At 47.9% G+C, this 18,410-nt stretch overlaps 1 protein-coding gene across 5 annotated transcripts in view; it reads right to left on the reverse strand.

Annotated features, from left to right (window-relative positions):
* Positions 1 to 18,410, reverse strand: part of KANSL1 (KAT8 regulatory NSL complex subunit 1) — a 76,155-nt gene that overhangs the window by 8,061 nt on the left and 49,684 nt on the right. For all 5 annotated transcript variants that reach the window (XM_084222170.1, XM_084222171.1, XM_084222173.1 and 2 more), the window contains 5 exons: positions 14,748 to 14,889; positions 11,046 to 11,150; positions 7,473 to 7,588; positions 5,975 to 6,164; positions 3,066 to 3,231 (listed from right to left, as the gene is read on the reverse strand). In XM_084222170.1, coding sequence (XP_084078296.1) covers positions 3,066 to 3,231; positions 5,975 to 6,164; positions 7,473 to 7,588; positions 11,046 to 11,150; positions 14,748 to 14,889 — 719 coding nt within the window. The remainder of the gene's footprint in view (positions 1 to 3,065; positions 3,232 to 5,974; positions 6,165 to 7,472; positions 7,589 to 11,045; positions 11,151 to 14,747; positions 14,890 to 18,410) is intronic.

Genomic DNA, 18,410 nt, shown 5'->3' on the forward strand with positions numbered 1-18,410 from the left:
GAATATCCTAGCAGGAGAGCAAAGTTTTCTTTGTCAGAAAACTCCTATGTCTTCACCTCTGTAGGTATCTCATGTGGTGCTACCTTAGATCTGACTTTCAAGAATCTGAGGTATCTCAGCACCAAATCTGTGCTGGAAGAGAGAAATTTAGCCTAAATCCTCAATTTCAAGTCAAGCCAGAAGCCAACCATGCACTGCAGCATGGTAATCTGCCTGATGTGGCACCTCAACCATGAGAAGCTGTGTGTGATCACACCTGAGAGGCCCCAAGGGCAGGAGGAACTCCTGGCTGGTAGCTGGACCCCTGTCCAGTATTTCCCTCCCAGTTTCAGGGACTGGAAATCCCCAGCAGATCCAGGCAAGCAACAGAGGATGGAGCTGGCAGAGCATGGGCTGGAGCTGGTGGGGAATTGGCTCCCTGGAAAAAGCCAGGACAGCTTCATTCCAAGTACCTTGGTGGTTAAAGCTCTCACCCAGCCCCTTGCTATGGAAGTCACAGGGTGATGGCAGCTCTTTGGCCATCACTGCTGGCTTGTGGGGACATGTTCCAAAAAACAGAGAGGGGCCAGGCCACTTCAGGGATGCTGCCATCCACTGGAGTGGTCAGTCTTGGGGAAAATGTCCTCTGCTCTCTGCTCATCTTTTGCTTTCTCCTCCCAGTTCACATCCCACACCATCTGTGGAAGGAGGGGACAGGTTGAAGGGAGGGGGAGAAGGCCAGGACAAAACGCTGTCAGCAGGAAGTGAGTTCTCTGCTGGTTTGGCAGCAGTGCCACCATCCCTCCTCCCCCTGCTCCTCGGGAAGCAGTGCAGGGCTCCCAGGGACCAGCAGATGGCAACCACAGTGAGCCCAGCGCTCATCCTCCCTCCAAGGTTATTACATCATCCAAAAATTCCCAGCGAGAAATCAAACCAGAAAAAAAAAAAAAAAAACCCAACCAAAAAACCCCACACACCCTGAAAGGAAGGGGACAAAGGGGACAAAGCTCTGGTGGACACAAGCACGGGAGTTCAAGGCCTCGCTGGCTGGGTCCTGCTTGTGAATAAGTGAATAAATGATCTTTTCCTCCTGCAGTGCCTGGCAGTTTTGCCCTTGGCAAACTGCTCTGGAGATCCCGGCTGGCACTGGAGAGGCGGCTCAAAGTGAAAGTCAGCACATGCTCACAGCTGTGCCACGGCCACCAGGAACCCTCAGCGAGCCCTGCACACACAGCAGCCCCAGCAGCACCCTGGATTCACCTCCCAGGTGTGCAGAGACACCTCAGTGCACACCAACAGCACCAGGCACTGCCATTTCCCCAGCTGAACACGTTACCTGCCTTTTCTCTGGGATAGGCATCACCCCCATCCCAAAAATCAAGTTTATTCACTAACTGCTTTAAGCATTAGTGAATAAACAAAGTTCACCAGCACTGGAAAATGGGTATTCCTGCCCAGGTGTTTTAAGCTTTACACCCATTAGTTTTAAATCCAAAGTTTTTTAATCTCATGCAGCCAGAACTGATCTTCTACCCTGTGAGGCAGCTGCAGGGAGCTCTGAAAATGGGAAGAACATGGGATAATTTGTCTGGTGCCTCTGCTGCAATAGCACCCAACAGGTTGTCTCCCCATTTTCCAGGATATTTGATTTAGCACTACAGAGGATCACAAGTGCTGTGAAATCAGAAAATAAATTCCTGCTTCAGGAGTTCATTAAGTTCCTTGAGCACTCCTGATCAGAGCTGAGTCTTTGGGAAGGGAGGGATCTAGCTAAAAATAGCACCAATTTACTATTTTAGTCTGGTTTAAATATAGTGCTAATGAAAGAGGCCACACTAATTGCTCCCAGACACTCCCTGCATTTCCTACTGTCACAAGAAGTTTGTGAAAAGTGGAATTTAAACCCAAGCACACACATTAGCCCAGTGACTTATCCCAGACCAACCAGCTGACACCTCCAAGGGAAGCCAGGCCACACACCTTCCTGCCAGCATGAGAATCCCAGAATGGCTTGGGCAGGGACACCTTCCACTGTCCCAGCTTGCTCCAAGCCCTGTCCTTGGGCACTTCCAAGGATGGGGCAGCCCCAATTTCACACCTCAAGCAGCCATGAACTCCCACCAAGGGAAGGAACCACTGTGATCCATGCACTTCCCAACTCTCCAGTTGAAGAAGACTCTGGAAACTACTCTTCCCTTGGGAAAGGTCCCTACACATGGAATTTTTGAATAGCCCACAGTCAGGGCAGGTTAATTATTCCTCTCTTAATGATGATTAACCCTGAAGTGATACAGGAAATTGAGTGTCCTAATGGGAACATCCCTTCTTGCTGTGCCCACCCAACCATGGAAGATCATTTTCAATTCCTGATGAGGCCAAAAGGATTTCCTGTGACAAACCAATCCACAAATCATTTTATACAGATGGACAAACTCATGGAAGCAAATATTTCCCAAGTGGTTTAGAGCCCCAAAGACCCCCAGAGGCAGGTCCCAGGAAGGACTCCCAGGCACTGCTTGGCTTCCCCACCATGAGTGAGGCTGCAGGTCGAGATTCCCAAAACACAGCAGAGCCCAGGTGTGACACTCTCCTCCAGTCAAGGCTCCCACCTCAAAACCACCTGCAGATGAACAGGTTTGGCTGTACCCCAGCAGATCTGCACCCCCCCGGCAGCCAGGGTGCCTCCAAGCCCCCCCTGCAAGCCCCAGGAGCCGTGCTCACCTGTCACCCACGTGTTTTATGAAAAATCCTTTCTTTAGGATTTTTCCTCCTGAGAAGCTGAGAGGCCTCAGGAACAAAAGGTAAACAATGATTGTTTGCTGCTGTGGGATGCAACAGGTGGATGTGGATTGGTCTCATGTGGTTGTTTCTAATTAATGGCCAATCACAGTCCAGCTGTCTTGGTCAGTCTGAGCCTTTGTTATTCATTCCTTTTCTATTCTTAGCCAGCCTTCTGATGAAATCCTTTCTTCTGTTCTTTCGGTATAGTTTTAATATAATATATATCATAAAATAATAAACTTTCAAAGCCAACTTTCTCATCTCTTCCCTGACCCTGGGAGCCCTGTGATCACTGTTACACTCACCATCTGGGAATGACAGGACAGGGTGGATGCAGGAGTCCAGCTGCGAGAGGCGCTCCAGCAGAGGGGCGTCGTACTGGATCTCCAGCGTGCTGGGGCTGCGGGTGCCACACAGGGCACACGAGGGGTTCACGTCGCAGCTGCAGCGTGCCAGGCTGCCACGCTGGGCCTGGGGGGACACAGGGGACACAGGGGTCACAGCCAGCCCGGGGACAGCACACGCTCCCTGGGACAGCTCACGGAAAACATCCGAAAAGCAGCTTTGCTGTTTTCTGCATATATGTAAAAATACATTCTCTATGTGTATATAAAATATCTAAAATAAACCTGCATCCTCTAGATTACAGCTACATTCCATTATCAATAAATATATTCATTTTATTTCTATAGAATTATTAAATAGGTGTTATGTGATATTTTATAATATTGTCAAAAATTATACTCGTTATGCATAATATATAGTATATTCAATATTAATTACATAGATAATATATATTTTTAATATATAATATATATGCACACATACACTCCCTTTTTTCTCTTGCACAGAATTTAAGTATATATAATTAATATATGTAATTTTATATATATAATTTTATACATAATTACATATACATAGACATACACATATCTATACATACATACATATATATATTTGCACACATACACACACACCCGTTTTTTCTCATGTACAGAATTTATAGATATAATTAATAGATCTAATTTATATATACAGATAATTTTATAAATACATATACATACATACATATATATATATATGCACAAATACACACACCCCTTTTTTTCCTCTACCTTGTACAGAACGTGTTAATTTAGTCTGGCCTCATGAGAGGATGTTTTCACTTTGCATAAACACAACTGAAAACTACGACTTACCAGCACAGACAGTTTAACAGCTGCTAAATTTGACTAAAAGTGTTTAATTTTATCTAGGTTGAAACCTCATTTATAAAAACCATGAGGCAGCACAATTCTGCTGTCAGAGAAGGGGCAAAGAAGCCATTTTTAGTTCCAGTGGGTCAGAGCCATCATGATATGCCAGGAGCTGACACTTGCAGGGACATCTACAGAGTGACAAAGGTGGTTCTCAACCTTGCTCCTTAATCCAGGACAGAGTCACAATTCACAGATTTATAGACTTGATACAGACTTCATTTGTGTGAAAGCACTGCAAGCAGACACACAACTGGATATAAACTCCATGGAGAGAAAACAACCCCTAATTCCCCACCAAAATGGAAGAATGGATCAAACTGGATCTTGCAGAAGCCTGCTCTGAGCCAGAATTATTCAAATAATTTCCATGAATGATCAGAAGGATGGGAGAGAATATCCACAGCAAATAACACTACACTGGGAAGGGCTGCTTGAAGCAAAGAGCTGGAAACCCACTCCTGGTTACAAGTTAAGAGAAATTATTTAAAATAAATAAATGTAATTCACTGAAGGCAAATGCAAGAAGCAAATGCAGTGCCCAGAGAAGAGGAGGAAGGGGTAAATGAGCAGTTCTGTTGCTACCTCTGGGAGGTTGTGGAGGTTGTGATGGATCCAAAAATGAGCATGAATCAGCAGTGCTCTACAACTGCTGGGAACTAATTAATTAATAAAAAATAATAGAGATGGAGCCCACAGGGCTTTCTAACCAGGATGGCTGTGCAAGGAGGGAGGCAATCCTGCCACTCTGCCCACGTGTGAGCTGAAGGGCAGCACTGAATTGTGAGGAAAACAATAAAAACATTACAAGATCAAAACCTCCAGAATGCAGGTGCAAAGTTCAATCCACAGCCACTTTCTGCTGGGCAGGGGAGTGCAGGAAAGTGGACGAGGTGTTTCTGGAGCACGACTTGGCCATGACTCAGCTGTCTCTGGAATGACTGGAGGAGGGCTCAGAAATCCCCTGCTCTCTGGTACTTTCATCCCTGGAACTGCTCTTCTGAACCACCTCTGATTACCAAATGTATTTGATGACAACAACAAAGATCTAACACAAATTTACAGCCAATTCTTCAAGCACTGAGTGTAAAAGGCAGCATCCACCACGAGAATGTTCAGCAACTTCCAAATCACTGAAGATTTTGCAAGTAATCACTGCAGAGCTCTCCCAGAAATACCCCAGATAAAACTGCAGATAAGTGATCAGTTAAAGCTGACTCAGCTGAGGAAGAATCTGTTTTGCTCAGAAAAATGCTGCTTTTGAAGCTTCTCTTTAAAACATCCGCAGGGTGAAAACCCCCCACCCTTGTGGGAAAGTTAGACTTGAAACATTTTGTCTCAAAGGTAAGTGGATTTTTGCCATTATGGTTCTGCAAGCACAAATAAAGATCCTTATTTCCTTCATTTCTCACTATTTTCCCTCCAACTGACAGTTTATGGTATTCCTAAGAGAAAATAAAAAGAATTAAACATGGCTCTTCCTCATGGAGGCAATAAACTGCATTTCCATTGAATGAATTCTGCATTAGGAGGAGGAGTATAAAAAATAGTAATAAAGAAAACAAAACAGGAAGAGACAGGGCATTCATCCCACGTATGCCTGGGCAAACAGCTGTGGTTTTCCCTTGAGAAGCAGCAGTGAGTTCCTGGGGCTTTGCTAATTCCTGTCTCAGAGTTAAGGTTTCCTGATACTTGACTTCTCAGGGCTTCTTTCTCCTGCTCAGACTGTGCCACACTGACCTACCTGGCCTTGAGTTCACCTCAGGTTGGTTGGCTTAAGAAAACTCACGAGTTCAGCATCTTCCCTGCTCAGTGACAGCGAAGAAAAATCTTCCAACCCGTTACAACCTTCTCCTTTGTTTATTCAACAACCTTTACAGCCCTGCTGTCCTGCTCTTCCTTTCTGTTGTTTTCTCCATCTTTACAAGAAAAAGAAGAGCAGAAAACACCCGACTGACCTTTTTGGAAAGGGGCATGATGGTGCTGGGTCGGACGAGCCGTCGCTTCTTGCAGCTGAGGACGGGGCGGGTGCGAGCGGCCACGCACGTCCCGTCCGTGGGGACCAGGGACAGGCGCTGCCTCTTGTGGAGCAGCTCCTCGGCTTCCTGGCCATCTCCCTGAGCGTGTTCTGCCAGGCCAGGCTGCAGACTGCCCCACAAAGAAGAGAAGAAGAAAACTCCAGTTATTCATGCAGCACTAGCAGCAGGTTCGTGGTTCGCACCTGAGCTGAGTTTAGAGCTCTGAGGTTTCATGGCACAACAGGTTTTATTAAACTAACTCCATTTTTTGCTTTTACTTCAGTCACCTTCCACTCTCCCATGACTGAACCTGTCACAAAATACCTTTGGAAGCCCTAACAAAAAACCAGCACTGAAAGCCACTCTAGACCTGAACAGCTTTAACCCTAGAATTCACTTCCTTCAGAATGAGAGTTTGGGGATTCTTAAGACAAGAGGTTTTCATTAGTCTAAATGCCAGAGAACATATAATTTTATAGAAAAAATATTTAACCCTGATGTAAACTTGGTTCTGATGGATATTTGAGATCTCTACCTGTGCCAGCTCCCAGCAGTGACCCCAGAAAGGTGCAGAGTTAACATCAACCTCTCCGAGGCACAAAGGCTGCAGCAGCCCTGGCATCAGTGCCCCGTGCCCCGAGCAGATCCCAGCGCAGCAGCCTCATCTACGGAGCCTTTTCATGTCTCTTCTACAAGTGTTTCATTTCTAAAAATGCAAAACATTAAAGCCCTGTGGTCTAAGGCTGTGCAGTTCAAAGGCTACAGGGATACAAAGGGCTCTGTTACAGCCTGCAGTGTTCCAGCTGCAGCCATGGGCTCCTTGATCTGCTCGCATTACATCGGTGCAGGATCCATCCCTCCCTCCTTCCCTTTTCCCCTCTCTTTTTCCCTGCCTCCTCAAGGCACTGAGCAAGTGCTATGTTTTTCAAGGGTTTTCAAGTAGTTCAACCCTTTAGCATCACGGAATGTCTTTCACTTGTTTTCATTTACCCACTTCAAGACTTTGTCAACAAAAGCAGCCTGGAGAAATAAAGAATTTAGGAAGTTTTACTCCCCAAATCAATGGGATTCCTCTGTAACTCCAATAAAGTGGGTCAGTGGTTACAGATAATTCTGTGAGCAGGGCATTAGTACCTTTGAATCACACAATTTGCAGATGTATTAAAACTACTCATAAAGAAACAAGTTTTGCCCATGCTCAGTGCACAGCTGCCTGCAGGGCTTGTTCATGTAAACACAGCTCAGTTTAATTCCATTTTCAGCAAAACAATGCAGCAGAAAACCTCAAGCAAGCAATCTCCTCCAAAATGTTTCCAGGCATGATCTACTACTGTACTTTTTTGAAAAAAGACACCATGTGTACCATTACAGCCTGGCTTCCAACAGGACATTGCAAAGATCATAAGAGCAAACTCTTCCAGAATTTCCAAGAGCTTACGTGTTAATAACTCCATTGACAGGTCTTGGTGCTCCACAGGGCTTGGTGGGATGGGATTCAGGAGTATTTGCAGCAGAAATTCCCAAGCTTTCTAGAGGCTGGGATCCAGACACACTCTAAGGAAGGGTGAGAAAAACAGAAATAAATAAAAGCTTCTTAAAGAGACACAATTAGTATAACTGGGTTCTGGTTGAAGATTCTGCACTGTAGCCATGGATTTCCACACAGGACTTTAAACTAGGGTTCAGAAGTCACTGTATGAACAGGAGAACAGGGACACAAGGAGATCTTAGGGACAGCAAGAGGATGGATACATGGCAACTCTTTCATTCCAAGATCCAAAGGACTTTAATTCCCCTCAGGCAACCAGGAGCATGAAAGGCTGAGTGCTTTAAGGAGATTTTAGAATTTTGTCTCCATGGTGCAAACAAGTTCAACACCACCTGTAAACCTCTGCAGTCTCTCCTGCAGTTTGGTTTCTGTTCTGAGCCATGTGGTTGAAAGCTCCTGCAGAAGCACTTTGGGGGAAAACAGGGAGGGAGGGAGAGAGAGAGAGGGGAACTGACTTGCAAAACTGAATTTGCATTTTAACTTACTACCTGTGCAAACAGAGTCCAAAGAGCATTTTAGGGAGTGTTTTAAATGAGCGTGAACCCAGGCTGTGGGGCTGGGATGGGAGCAGGGCGAGTCTGTAACGCTGAAAGTGCTGCATAAACACAAAGCTGGAAACAGCTTTTTGGTAGAGCAAAGTGAGTAAAAATTGAGTTAAAAACACTGTGCTCCCCCAAATCCCTTCTGTCTGAGGTCTGAAACATAAACCCCCTGGCTTTGCAGGGAGCAGGATTGTCACCAAGCCTCCAAGGACACACTGGCTTTGTACCTCCCATCAGTGACATTCCTGCTCCCCACCCTGCAGCCCACCAGCGTGTCCATATCTCTGGCATTCACCACCTTCAGCCCCACCCAGCAGTCCCATTTATGGTGTCAGACATGCTCCTCCCTGGGGTTAAACTTTATTTCTTCCTTTGTGTGGCACTCCCTGCCCTGTCTCTCGCTGGGGTTCCCCCTTTGAGCACACACAGTGGTGATGTGGTTCAAGTACCAAGAAAAAAGGCAAAAGCAGAGCTCTGACACCACACAGATGGTCAGCCAAGCCCCCTGCTTGGCCCTGACTCCATCCCAAACCCATCTGGATTGTGGTGATTAAATCTTCCCAGCAAACACCCCCTCAACTCAATAAACAACAAAAGCAGGCCATGGCGCTGCTGGATTAACGGTTTCCAGAAGAGGAGACACCTGAGTCACCCAGGGAAGGGCCATTTTTAACAACTCAGACAACTTCTGCCTGGGCCTGTTTGAGGAACTTTGCAGGGGCTTTTACACTTCTGCTAAAAGAGATATTTCTCCTATGGGGGAGCAAAGACAGGATGAGACCAACTCTGCCACCCAGAGAGACAGAGGAGCGAGATCAGATCATGCCTGAGACATCAGGTAAACTCAGAGCCCAGCCAGGTGAAGTCATGCAGGAGCTGAGCACTTTCCCTCTGCTTTCCAGAGGCTTGGCAAGGCTGAGCCTCCACGTGACACCCGCCGGAGGCACCCCTGGTGCAGCAGGGCGGGTACTCATGACTCATAAGCTCTTTTGAAATCCTTCATTTTCTTCTACAGAAAGGGTCTTAAAGGAGGAACTTCTTCTCCAAGAGCTTGCTCTGTCTTGGTGGTTCAAGATAGGAACAGAGGGACTCTGCTGCTTCCTGTGGAGAAGCTGTAAAGCATCAATCCAACGTGTATTTATCAGGAGCAGCCCAGGCTCCCTTTATCACTCTGAGATGGGTGTACCCAACACACGAGCAGAGCCAACACCTCCTGCACTCTCACTCTCCTGCCAGCTCCTGGTGCACCTCCCAAGGCTGTGCTGTCCTCCAGGGCTGCCTGGGCTGAGATCCAGAGCAGCATCCATAGCACCAGGATCACAGCCCTGCTCCTGACTGAGCTCTTCTATGTGCTTTGGGTCTGCAAGTCCAGGTCCTTAGGATCCCTGGGAATCTTGGGGGGCGTGGAAGATTCAATTGTAGCACATCTGGGCAGCAAAGCAGCTGTGTGCAGACAGGTCAAGAGCCAACATTCCAGGAGACCAGGAATGTCCCCTGTATTCCCAAAAAACCCTAACAAAAGCAGGCAGGTTCAGACTCCCACCTACTACTAGAAATATTTAATTAGGGGGCAATATCAAGTGCAACCCCTCACTAGACAAGCAATCCAAGGAACCCAAATCAACAGCCAAGTAATGTCTTCAGGGCTTCATGTCATTTCCATCTTCAGACAAAAATATTTATTCACCTACTGAGCTTCCATTTCCCAGAAGATATTCCCAGGCCTTATTTGCAAAGCCCTTCCCTCCACTGGTGATAGGATTAGTTCCTCTGGGGATTATCAGCCCCATCCCACGTAGGAAGCCGATGCCCAAGGACACGGATCCGAGGCACTCACGAGAGGAGGAGATCCAGGGGAGCTGGGGATGAGACAGGATGGATTCCTCCCTCTGCTCCACGCTGCAGATGTGTCTCTAACTCTGCCAGTTTGGGGGGAAAAGGCTTGGAGGGTGCCAAAATGCTACAGCACCTCTCCAGGAAAGGCCCAAGAGATCCCTTTCCAGTAAGAGCCCTCACACACCACGGAATGTCTCTGGGTAATCTCTGGCTCGGAGCAGATCAGGGCTCTGACTCAACCCCGCCCTAATGAGCAGCCCTAATTAAGCACAAAGCCAGGGGCTGGGTGCCGCAGGCGGCGGTTCCAGGGGTGACACTTCCAGCACTGTCACAGAGAAGCTGGGAGTGTGGAGGGATGTGGGAGTCCCTGTGCAAGGGAAATAAACATCCTCCTCAGGAGCAGGCCAAGAAGGCACACAGGGCTTCAGGAGTGGCCACAAGAAAGTGCCAAGTAGAACCTGCAGAAGTTTCAGGGACCACCCTTCTCCTCCTGCTCCACCACAACTTGCAAACCCTCCATTTTAATCCATTGCTGCATCCCCCAGGATCCAAAGCAATCACAGGCAGGATGAACAGTACCATCAAGCCTTCAGTCTGTGCCCTACATTTCTGCATTAAATAATAAATACCTGGCACTCTGCATAGTTTCCAGTGCATCTCACTGCAATCATTAGTGCCCTTTCCAAGGGGGAATGCTCAGATGCTCAGGCAGATATTAAATAGCCACATCTTTAGCAGCCTTTGCTAATCATGCTGCTCTCAGTTTGAGGTACATTTTTGCTGGAGGGAAAGGATTAGTTAGGATTTTAAAGCTTCACAAAATGCTAATGCATATTACAAAGGTGCTCCCAGGAACTCTGTTCTAAAAGGTGTTTAAATCCTATTGTTTATTAACCCCAAAACAACACGGGAGGGGGCGAGCTGCAGACCAAGATCAGTGATTCCCAACTGGAGCACAGCAAGGAGCTGCTCCACGAGGCCAGTGCCATGGATTGAGCATCCCTCTGCCCCACAGCTTGAGGGATGAGCCTTCCCTCCCCAGGAGTGGTGCAGTGAAGCCCCTGGAGCAGTCAGTCCCACTCACCAGCCGCTCAGCCCCAGGCTCCAGCCTGACTTCAGCTCGAACGGGACGGGAGGAATCATCTACTGCAGGCTCAGGGGGCGAAGCTTCACCAAGAACTATCAGCCCCTGCAAGAGAGGAACAGCAATGAACTGCAGATCCTTTGGTGTCCACAGGGAAACTGCACACCCCTCCATGCTGCCCAGCCCTCAATCCCCAGCACGGCTTCCAGACATAATGCCAAACCCGATCCCCTGCTGCCTGGTCTTCCCTGACATCTCAGCTGAACTCAGAGAGGGCTGGAGGAGCTCACAGCCTGTCCCAGCTGCCACCCTGCCCTCCTCCCCACGTGCCAGCCAAGCCAGAGGAGCTTCCTGCAGGAGCACAGAGCAGCTGCCCTCATCCTGCAGAAGAAAACTTGCCACCACAGCCAAGCAAACAATTCTGAGCTGGTGATGAAAATGTACCAACTTGTTACTCTGAGCAGACTTCCCCCTGCTCCCCCAAGAAGTGATATTTACAAAAATTCAATAAGGAAAGAAAGACATTGCTATAAATTTAGTGGGACAAAGCACTGGCTGAGCACTGTTTTATCAGGTTTAACATATGCTTCATATGTTGAACTGAAGCTTAACCTGAAGGCAGGAGTGCTTTGTTCTCAGAACAACACAAAGTGAAATAAAATCATTGGAATTATGCATATTCTGGGCTATATTATAACAAAGCAGGGCAAAATGTGCAAGGGATCAGGGAGTTGGTGGAACCTATAGGCCACAAACCCAGCTCAGGACAAGGACAAACCCCAGTGAGCAGCATTTGGTCAAACAAGGGATTGTGAAGGGGCTGTTCAGATCAAGAACAGGCAGATCAGTCACCTGAAAACAATTCTGGAGGTTGCACAGTGTGTCACAGCAAAGTGAGCCTGGAGGGAACCTGGGGATGTTATCTGGAGGGAGGACAGAGCCACAAGGCTTCCCTCAACAGCCCGCTATTTTTGAGTGCCTGCAAACAGGGTATTCTACAACCAGCTCTGAGCACACGCTCCCTGATTTGGTGTTTTCCTCCACTTCTCACCAGGCTCCAACTGAGCTGATCTGAATGTGCTGAGAGCACAATTCCTGCTGAGACTCCCAGGCAGCAGTTTACCCTCAAAACACAGGGTTATTTTTGACTGCCTCGTCCTTCCCTTGCTTTGATCTGACACAGCAATGTGTCTTTCTTGAAGGGTACACTGGGATGTAAACTCTAACATATAAAGGTAATTAAACTAAAAAAGAATGAAATCAAATTTCTTTGAACTTTAGAACTTGTAGAACTCTGAATTCCTGCAGCAGCTACATTTTTAACCTCCTTATGGCCCAATAAGCTCAAGTTAAGTTATATTGATAGAAAAAACAAGGTGTTTCCAAATTCTTTAACTGTTTTCCTTGTAGAATTTGAAGCCAAATCCATTCCAACAAGTTCGTGTGTTACTGAAAGACAGGGCTGTTTCTCTAGTCTCCTATTCTTGTTCCAAGCCCTTTTAATTTGGTGTCTAGTGTTTCATTGGTACAAACAGAATCTGTTTTACAACCATCCCAGAGCTCAGTGACATCAAGATAAGGACAGCTGGGTGCAAGAATAATCTCCAGCAAGCCCCATCAGAGATGGGGTATGTGATATACTCATGGTTCTGATATTTTTCTTCTTCAGGCAGAACAGCCACTACCCAAAACACTCAAGTTCTGAATGCCCCTGCACCTTAAGCAACATGTTTTATCTTAAATTCATGTATTGGGGTATCACAGTTGAGTTTTGGTTTGAACACATCAGAGAGGATGATCCTGTAGGCCAGAACCTCCTTTCAGACCTTGAAGCTGCAGCTTTATAAAAGCACAGGGGATGCCTGTAACCATTATCAGGCCATTTCATGAACTTGTCAAGTTGCCATCACCTGGTGAAAGCCCTGAACCTTCCACACCATTACATGAGTTTTCTTGTTTCTTCCATTACTTAACTTCTAGCATATAAACCTTCATCTATTTTGTATTTTAAACTTAAAACCATGCTGCACCCTCAGCTTTAAGACAGAAGGAAGATGATTCTTTCTGAAGAATCATTCATTTGCCCACTTCCCAGAAGCCTTTTGCCCTAATCTCAGTAATGGATTCTGCTCACAAGCCGTGCTCTTCCACCTACTCATTTAGAGCCCTCACTCACTCAATTAAGCCTGTTTTTCTGCACAGCTGCATCAAAGTCCAGTCTCCCTCCCCTGCTTTCTACCCCCTGAAAGCCTCTCCCCACCACCCCCAGAGCAGCACACATCTCGGGAAAGGCGTTTGCCAGACTGAATTCCTGAGGATCTCTCAGTTGATGCAATACCAGGAGCCTTCTTGCCACAAACTCCAGACATTCCTTCCTCCAAGGCCTGACATTTAGATGTGCATGCCTGAACAAGTCTCCATAACAATCCCTTCCTCATCCCTTCTCTGCTCTCCCCCATTCTCCCACCATCTGAGAGCAACACTAAAAAAAAACTTCCACAGAGAAAGGTCAGCACCAAAAAATGATCTTTTTTTTATGGAACAGACTCAATTTCAAGCCTGTTCAGATAGCATCTGAACTAACTTCCTCCACAGGCCACTCCCTTTTCCACTAAATCTCAGCTGTTTTTATCCCCATCTTCAGCTACTCCCAAAAAGAAAGAATAGGAAGGTTTTAAAAAAATATCAAAGAAAAAGAGAAAGGCTTGAGTGATGGGGAACAGCATCACACATGCAAAGCACCAAAGACTGACTCTAAAGCAAGGTATTGCTCCCTTCATGTTATCATACTGAACCAGGGACAGGAATTGCACTCAGCCCATGCCAAATTGCATTACAATTAGTCACAGATTTGCAATCTTCTCTGGGAGAGAGGCATGAGGGAAAAGCATCAGACTTCACATCTGCACTCTCTGGTGTCAGAGAGAGCCATCAGGAGGCAAAGCAAAAGCACAGTGACCAAAGACCTCCTGCTCCATCCCATCCCATCCCGCTCTATCCTGCTCCATTCTTGCCCCATCCTGCTCCATCCCATCCCATCCCATCCCGCTCCATTCCTACCCCATCCTGCTCTATCCATCCCATCCTATCCTGTTCCATCCTGTTCCATCTCATCCCATCCTGCTCTATCCTGCTCCATTCCTGCCCCATCCCATCCTCCTCTATCATGTCCCATCCTGCTCCATCTCATCCCATCCTGCTCTATCCTGCTCCATTCCTGCCCCATCCCATCCTACTCTATCATGTCCCATCCTGCTCCATCTCATCCCATCCTGCTCTATCCTGCTCCATTCCTGCCCTGTCCTGTTCCATCCTGCCCCATCCTGCTCTATCCCATCCCATCCCATCCTGCTCCAACCTGCCCTGTCCTGCACCATCCTGCTCCATCCCATCCCATCCTGCTCTATTCCTACCCCGTCCTGTCCCATCCAGCTCCATTCCTGTCCCATCCTGCCCTGTCCTGTCCCATCCTGCTCCATCCTGCCCTGTCCAGTCCCATCCCATCCCATCCCGTCCCATCCCGTCCCATCGTGTCCCATCGCACTCCATTCTCCTCCATTCCTGCCCCATCCCACTCCATTCCTGTCCATCCATCCCATCCATCCCACTCCATCCCGCTCCATTCCTGCCCCATCCCACCCCATTCCTGTCCCATCCTGCCCCATCCCCCCCTGTCCCAGTCCACCCCAGCCCAGCCCTCACCTTGTTGGCTCTGATCTGTTTGTAGATGTCCGTCTGCTGCCGGATGCGGTACTCCAGGTCCGACACGTGGGCCTGGAGCCAGTTCCAGCGGCTGACGATGGCGGCACGGTCTGCTGCCCACCTCCACTCTGCCCTCCGCCTCCTGCAACACACACAGCATTATTCTTAGGGTGATTTTAATTACACAGGCCACGGAAATCCAAGGAGAACTGACAGACAGATCAAAAGCTGCATTCTGGATGGCAGGACTGATACCATCTCACCGCTGCTAATAATTAGCAAGGAATTACAGGCGTGCTGCAAGGGCCGTGTCTCTGCAGAGCAATATTCCAACATCTGCTGGCACCCAGTGACTGAAGTCTTCAAAAAAAGTCTCTGGCATCAGTCCCCAAATCCACCTGAACGGCAGCTCATACCATGTGGCCACAATTAAACCTCAGTGACAAGTTTCACAACCACCACTGCTGGGGTGTACAAGTTGGAGAGGACCAACAGGGCCAACCTTGCACAAGCTGCTCCCCTGCAATGGTGTGCTGCAAAAGACAGAGCAGGCAGCAGCAAAGCAACCCTGATTTCTGCATCTGATGGATGGACCAAGCAAATAAATAAGCCAGGAAATAACATCAACTGTCATCAAACCACCCTCAATCCCTACTCCAGGGCAGACAGGGACACAGAGATGGTAAGGAATAGATAAATCCACTGCTCCACTCTCCATGTTAAAAGCCACAGTATCATGAGAACATACCCTAAGCACACTGATTCCTGTGGATAAACATTAAGACTGCCCAGAAAGGAAGAAAACCCCGTCATGGTGTGGAAACAAAGCACCAGCAGAAAGTGCTGACAAATCCAATGTTGCTGCACAAAGCCTTTGCCACATCTGGATGCTTAGCAATTAAGAAATTAATCACAAAATAATTCCCTTTGCCCATCTCTCCCCACCCCCCCTCGTTCTGTGCAGGAATTCTGAACCAGCCAGAGCATGTGGGGCAGGGGAGCCACAGCAATGTCCAGATGTTTCCTCCAAAATCAAACCAGAAAGTCTTCTGCTGAGATTAACCCATTTCAGAGCTGAAACCAGCCACGACAGCAGAAGCAGCACGTGGTAAATGAGGTTTTGTACTGAGGCAACCCCAGCTGCAAAGATGGGAAGGAGCAGAAATCATCAAGTTCTTAAAAAAATCTGCACTTCTTGGCCCTCTGCCCTGATTTAGGCATAACTGCTACCAAATGCACTTGCCTAAAAATGAAATAAATACAAAAAAAGTCCCAGGGTTACTACAAGATTCAAATCAACTAATAGAAATACCCTGAAAAGGAGGAGTTGGTTGCTTCAAACTGCAAGTGAAACCCCTGCATTTAGAACAAGACACGTTATCCATATTCCTGCTGGACCTCTGGCTGTCCCTGCAGAGCCACAGGGTGAGGCCACATTCCCACAAAACAGGAAACAGCATCCACTGCCTTCTGCCCTCCCAGCCTTCTCCAAATCACCTTCAGGGGTTCAAGTCCTTCCTCCTGGAATATCTCCCTGTGTAAAGCCAGATTTCAGCAGTTTGCTCTCTGGGGAGCCACAGAGCCCTGGGAATTTTTAGAAGTAAGTTTTCAGGATCAAATGCTGCTGAAAGTACATCCCAAGTGCCAATTCCCAAAGTTTCCTCTCCCAACATTACAAAGCACCTCTGCCTGCTGGAACACTGGCCTGTGCTGATAAACACAGCCTATTCTTTTGCTCAGATTATACAGAAACTGAGATTAAATATGAAAAGAATAGTTTTAAATCCATTTCGTTTCTTAAGTGACGCGGCAGCACAAGCAGCAGCAGACCTGCTCCTCACCTTAAAATCAGGACACATCCTACCCCAGAAAAACCCACTGGATTGGAACCAAAAATAACCCAAGAAAGCGAAACACAGTAATGTACACTTCATCCTCTGACACCCTGCGGCAGCAGGGGAGGAGGGGAAGAGCAGAATGATGGCTCAGCCACACTTTCCAAAACAGCACCCAGAGTAGTGGCTCTATATTTAGAACTGAGCCTTTCCCAGTTCAGTCCCACCCTTCCCTGTGAGGTGCTGGCAGCAACATCATGGGATGGATGTTCCCTCATGGGGATCAGCTCTGGGACAAGGACCCACGGATATTCCTCAGCTTTAATGCCTCTACAAGCATTTTGTGAAAATGGTTCTTTTCTTGTCTAGCATCAGAAAGGAGCAACCATGCAAAACATAGAGTGTGATGTCCTGCAGTGACTACTGGGGATCTGAAACCTCCACTTGCTCTGGGGGAGAGGAAAACCCTCTCCTTTCTGTCTAAATCTGAACAGAGTCTACAAGGAAAAATGGAGAGGAACTTTTCACAAGGGCACAGAGTGACAGGACAAGGGGGAATGGCTTCAAAGTGATAGAGGGAAGAGTTAGATTGGATATTAGGAAGAAATTCCTCCCTGTGAGGGTGGTTACACCCTGGCACAGGGCACTGGGATCACTTAGTTCCATCCCCTGCCATGGCAGGGACACCTCCCAGTGTCCCAGGCTGCTCCAAGTCCTGTCCCACCTGGGCACTGCCAGGGATCCAGGGGCAGCCACAGCTACTCTGGGCACCTGAGCCAGGGCCTGCCCACCCTGCCAGGGAAGGATTTCTTCCCAATATCCAATCTCAGCCTCAGTTTCAAGCCCCTCAGTCAGCCCATCCACCCACCAGTCCATGCTGCTTTCTGCTGAGTCCATGCAGCTGAATTCCAACCAGGCAGACAGAGACAGCCCCAACAAACGGAGGGAATTAGAGATTAGCAGACTTATTTTTCACCAGGAGACTGCCCTACTAAAGGCCCAGCTGCAAAGTGAGCAGAGCAGGCCCACCAGCTGCTGCTAAACCATCCTGGTAATAACATGGAGCAGCACAGAAAAATGGAGCTAGAACTGATTTCAGATCAGAAAGTTACAGGCTGGAGGGGAGCTACATTATCAGACCCACTTCTAGGAATCAGCAGAATGAATAAGAAACAGCCACTGGGCTCTGGAGGGAGATTGTTTCTGCCACTCCAAGCACTTGAGCAAACCCAAACCATCTTGATGTTCAATGAGGAGTAACAGGTCACGCTGCAAGAAACAGTCGATGCCAGAAGAGAGAGAAACACAACACAGAAACTCTGAGAAGCTCTGCAGGCAGCCAAGCAGGCTGAGAGCTGGAACAGCCACGGGAGGGGTTCATGGGAACCAGAGAATGCCTTTGGCACTGATGCCAGGAGGTGGCACAGCCCAGGCAGCTCCCAGAGCCTTGGACACTCACAGATTAATGCCACAACATGAGGCAATCAGCTCCAGCTTTCCAGGCACTTCCCAGATGGTTCCCCTCCTCCACTCTGTACTGGTGAATTCCCAGGGGCTCTGCTGTCCCCTGGAATGCAGTCACCTTCCAGTGCAGAGGCCATGCTGTATTTACTCTCCTCTTTCCTGCACAGCTTTGGACAGAAGAAATCACGTCAGAGTGATTCAGAGCTCTGGGGTTTGAGACTTTCCCCCAGGGACACCCAGCTCAGGCTCCCTCACCTTCCAGAGGCAAACTGGGAATGTTTCAGCCCTTTCCACAGAGGAGCCTCACCGTGGCACTGGGACAGAGCCTAGAAGGTACAGGATGGGACCTTTCTTCAATGAGACA

The sequence above is a fragment of the Fringilla coelebs genome, assembly GCF_963513975.1.
Source record: "Fringilla coelebs genome assembly, chromosome: 27".
Classification (NCBI taxonomy): domain Eukaryota; kingdom Metazoa; phylum Chordata; class Aves; order Passeriformes; family Fringillidae; genus Fringilla; species Fringilla coelebs.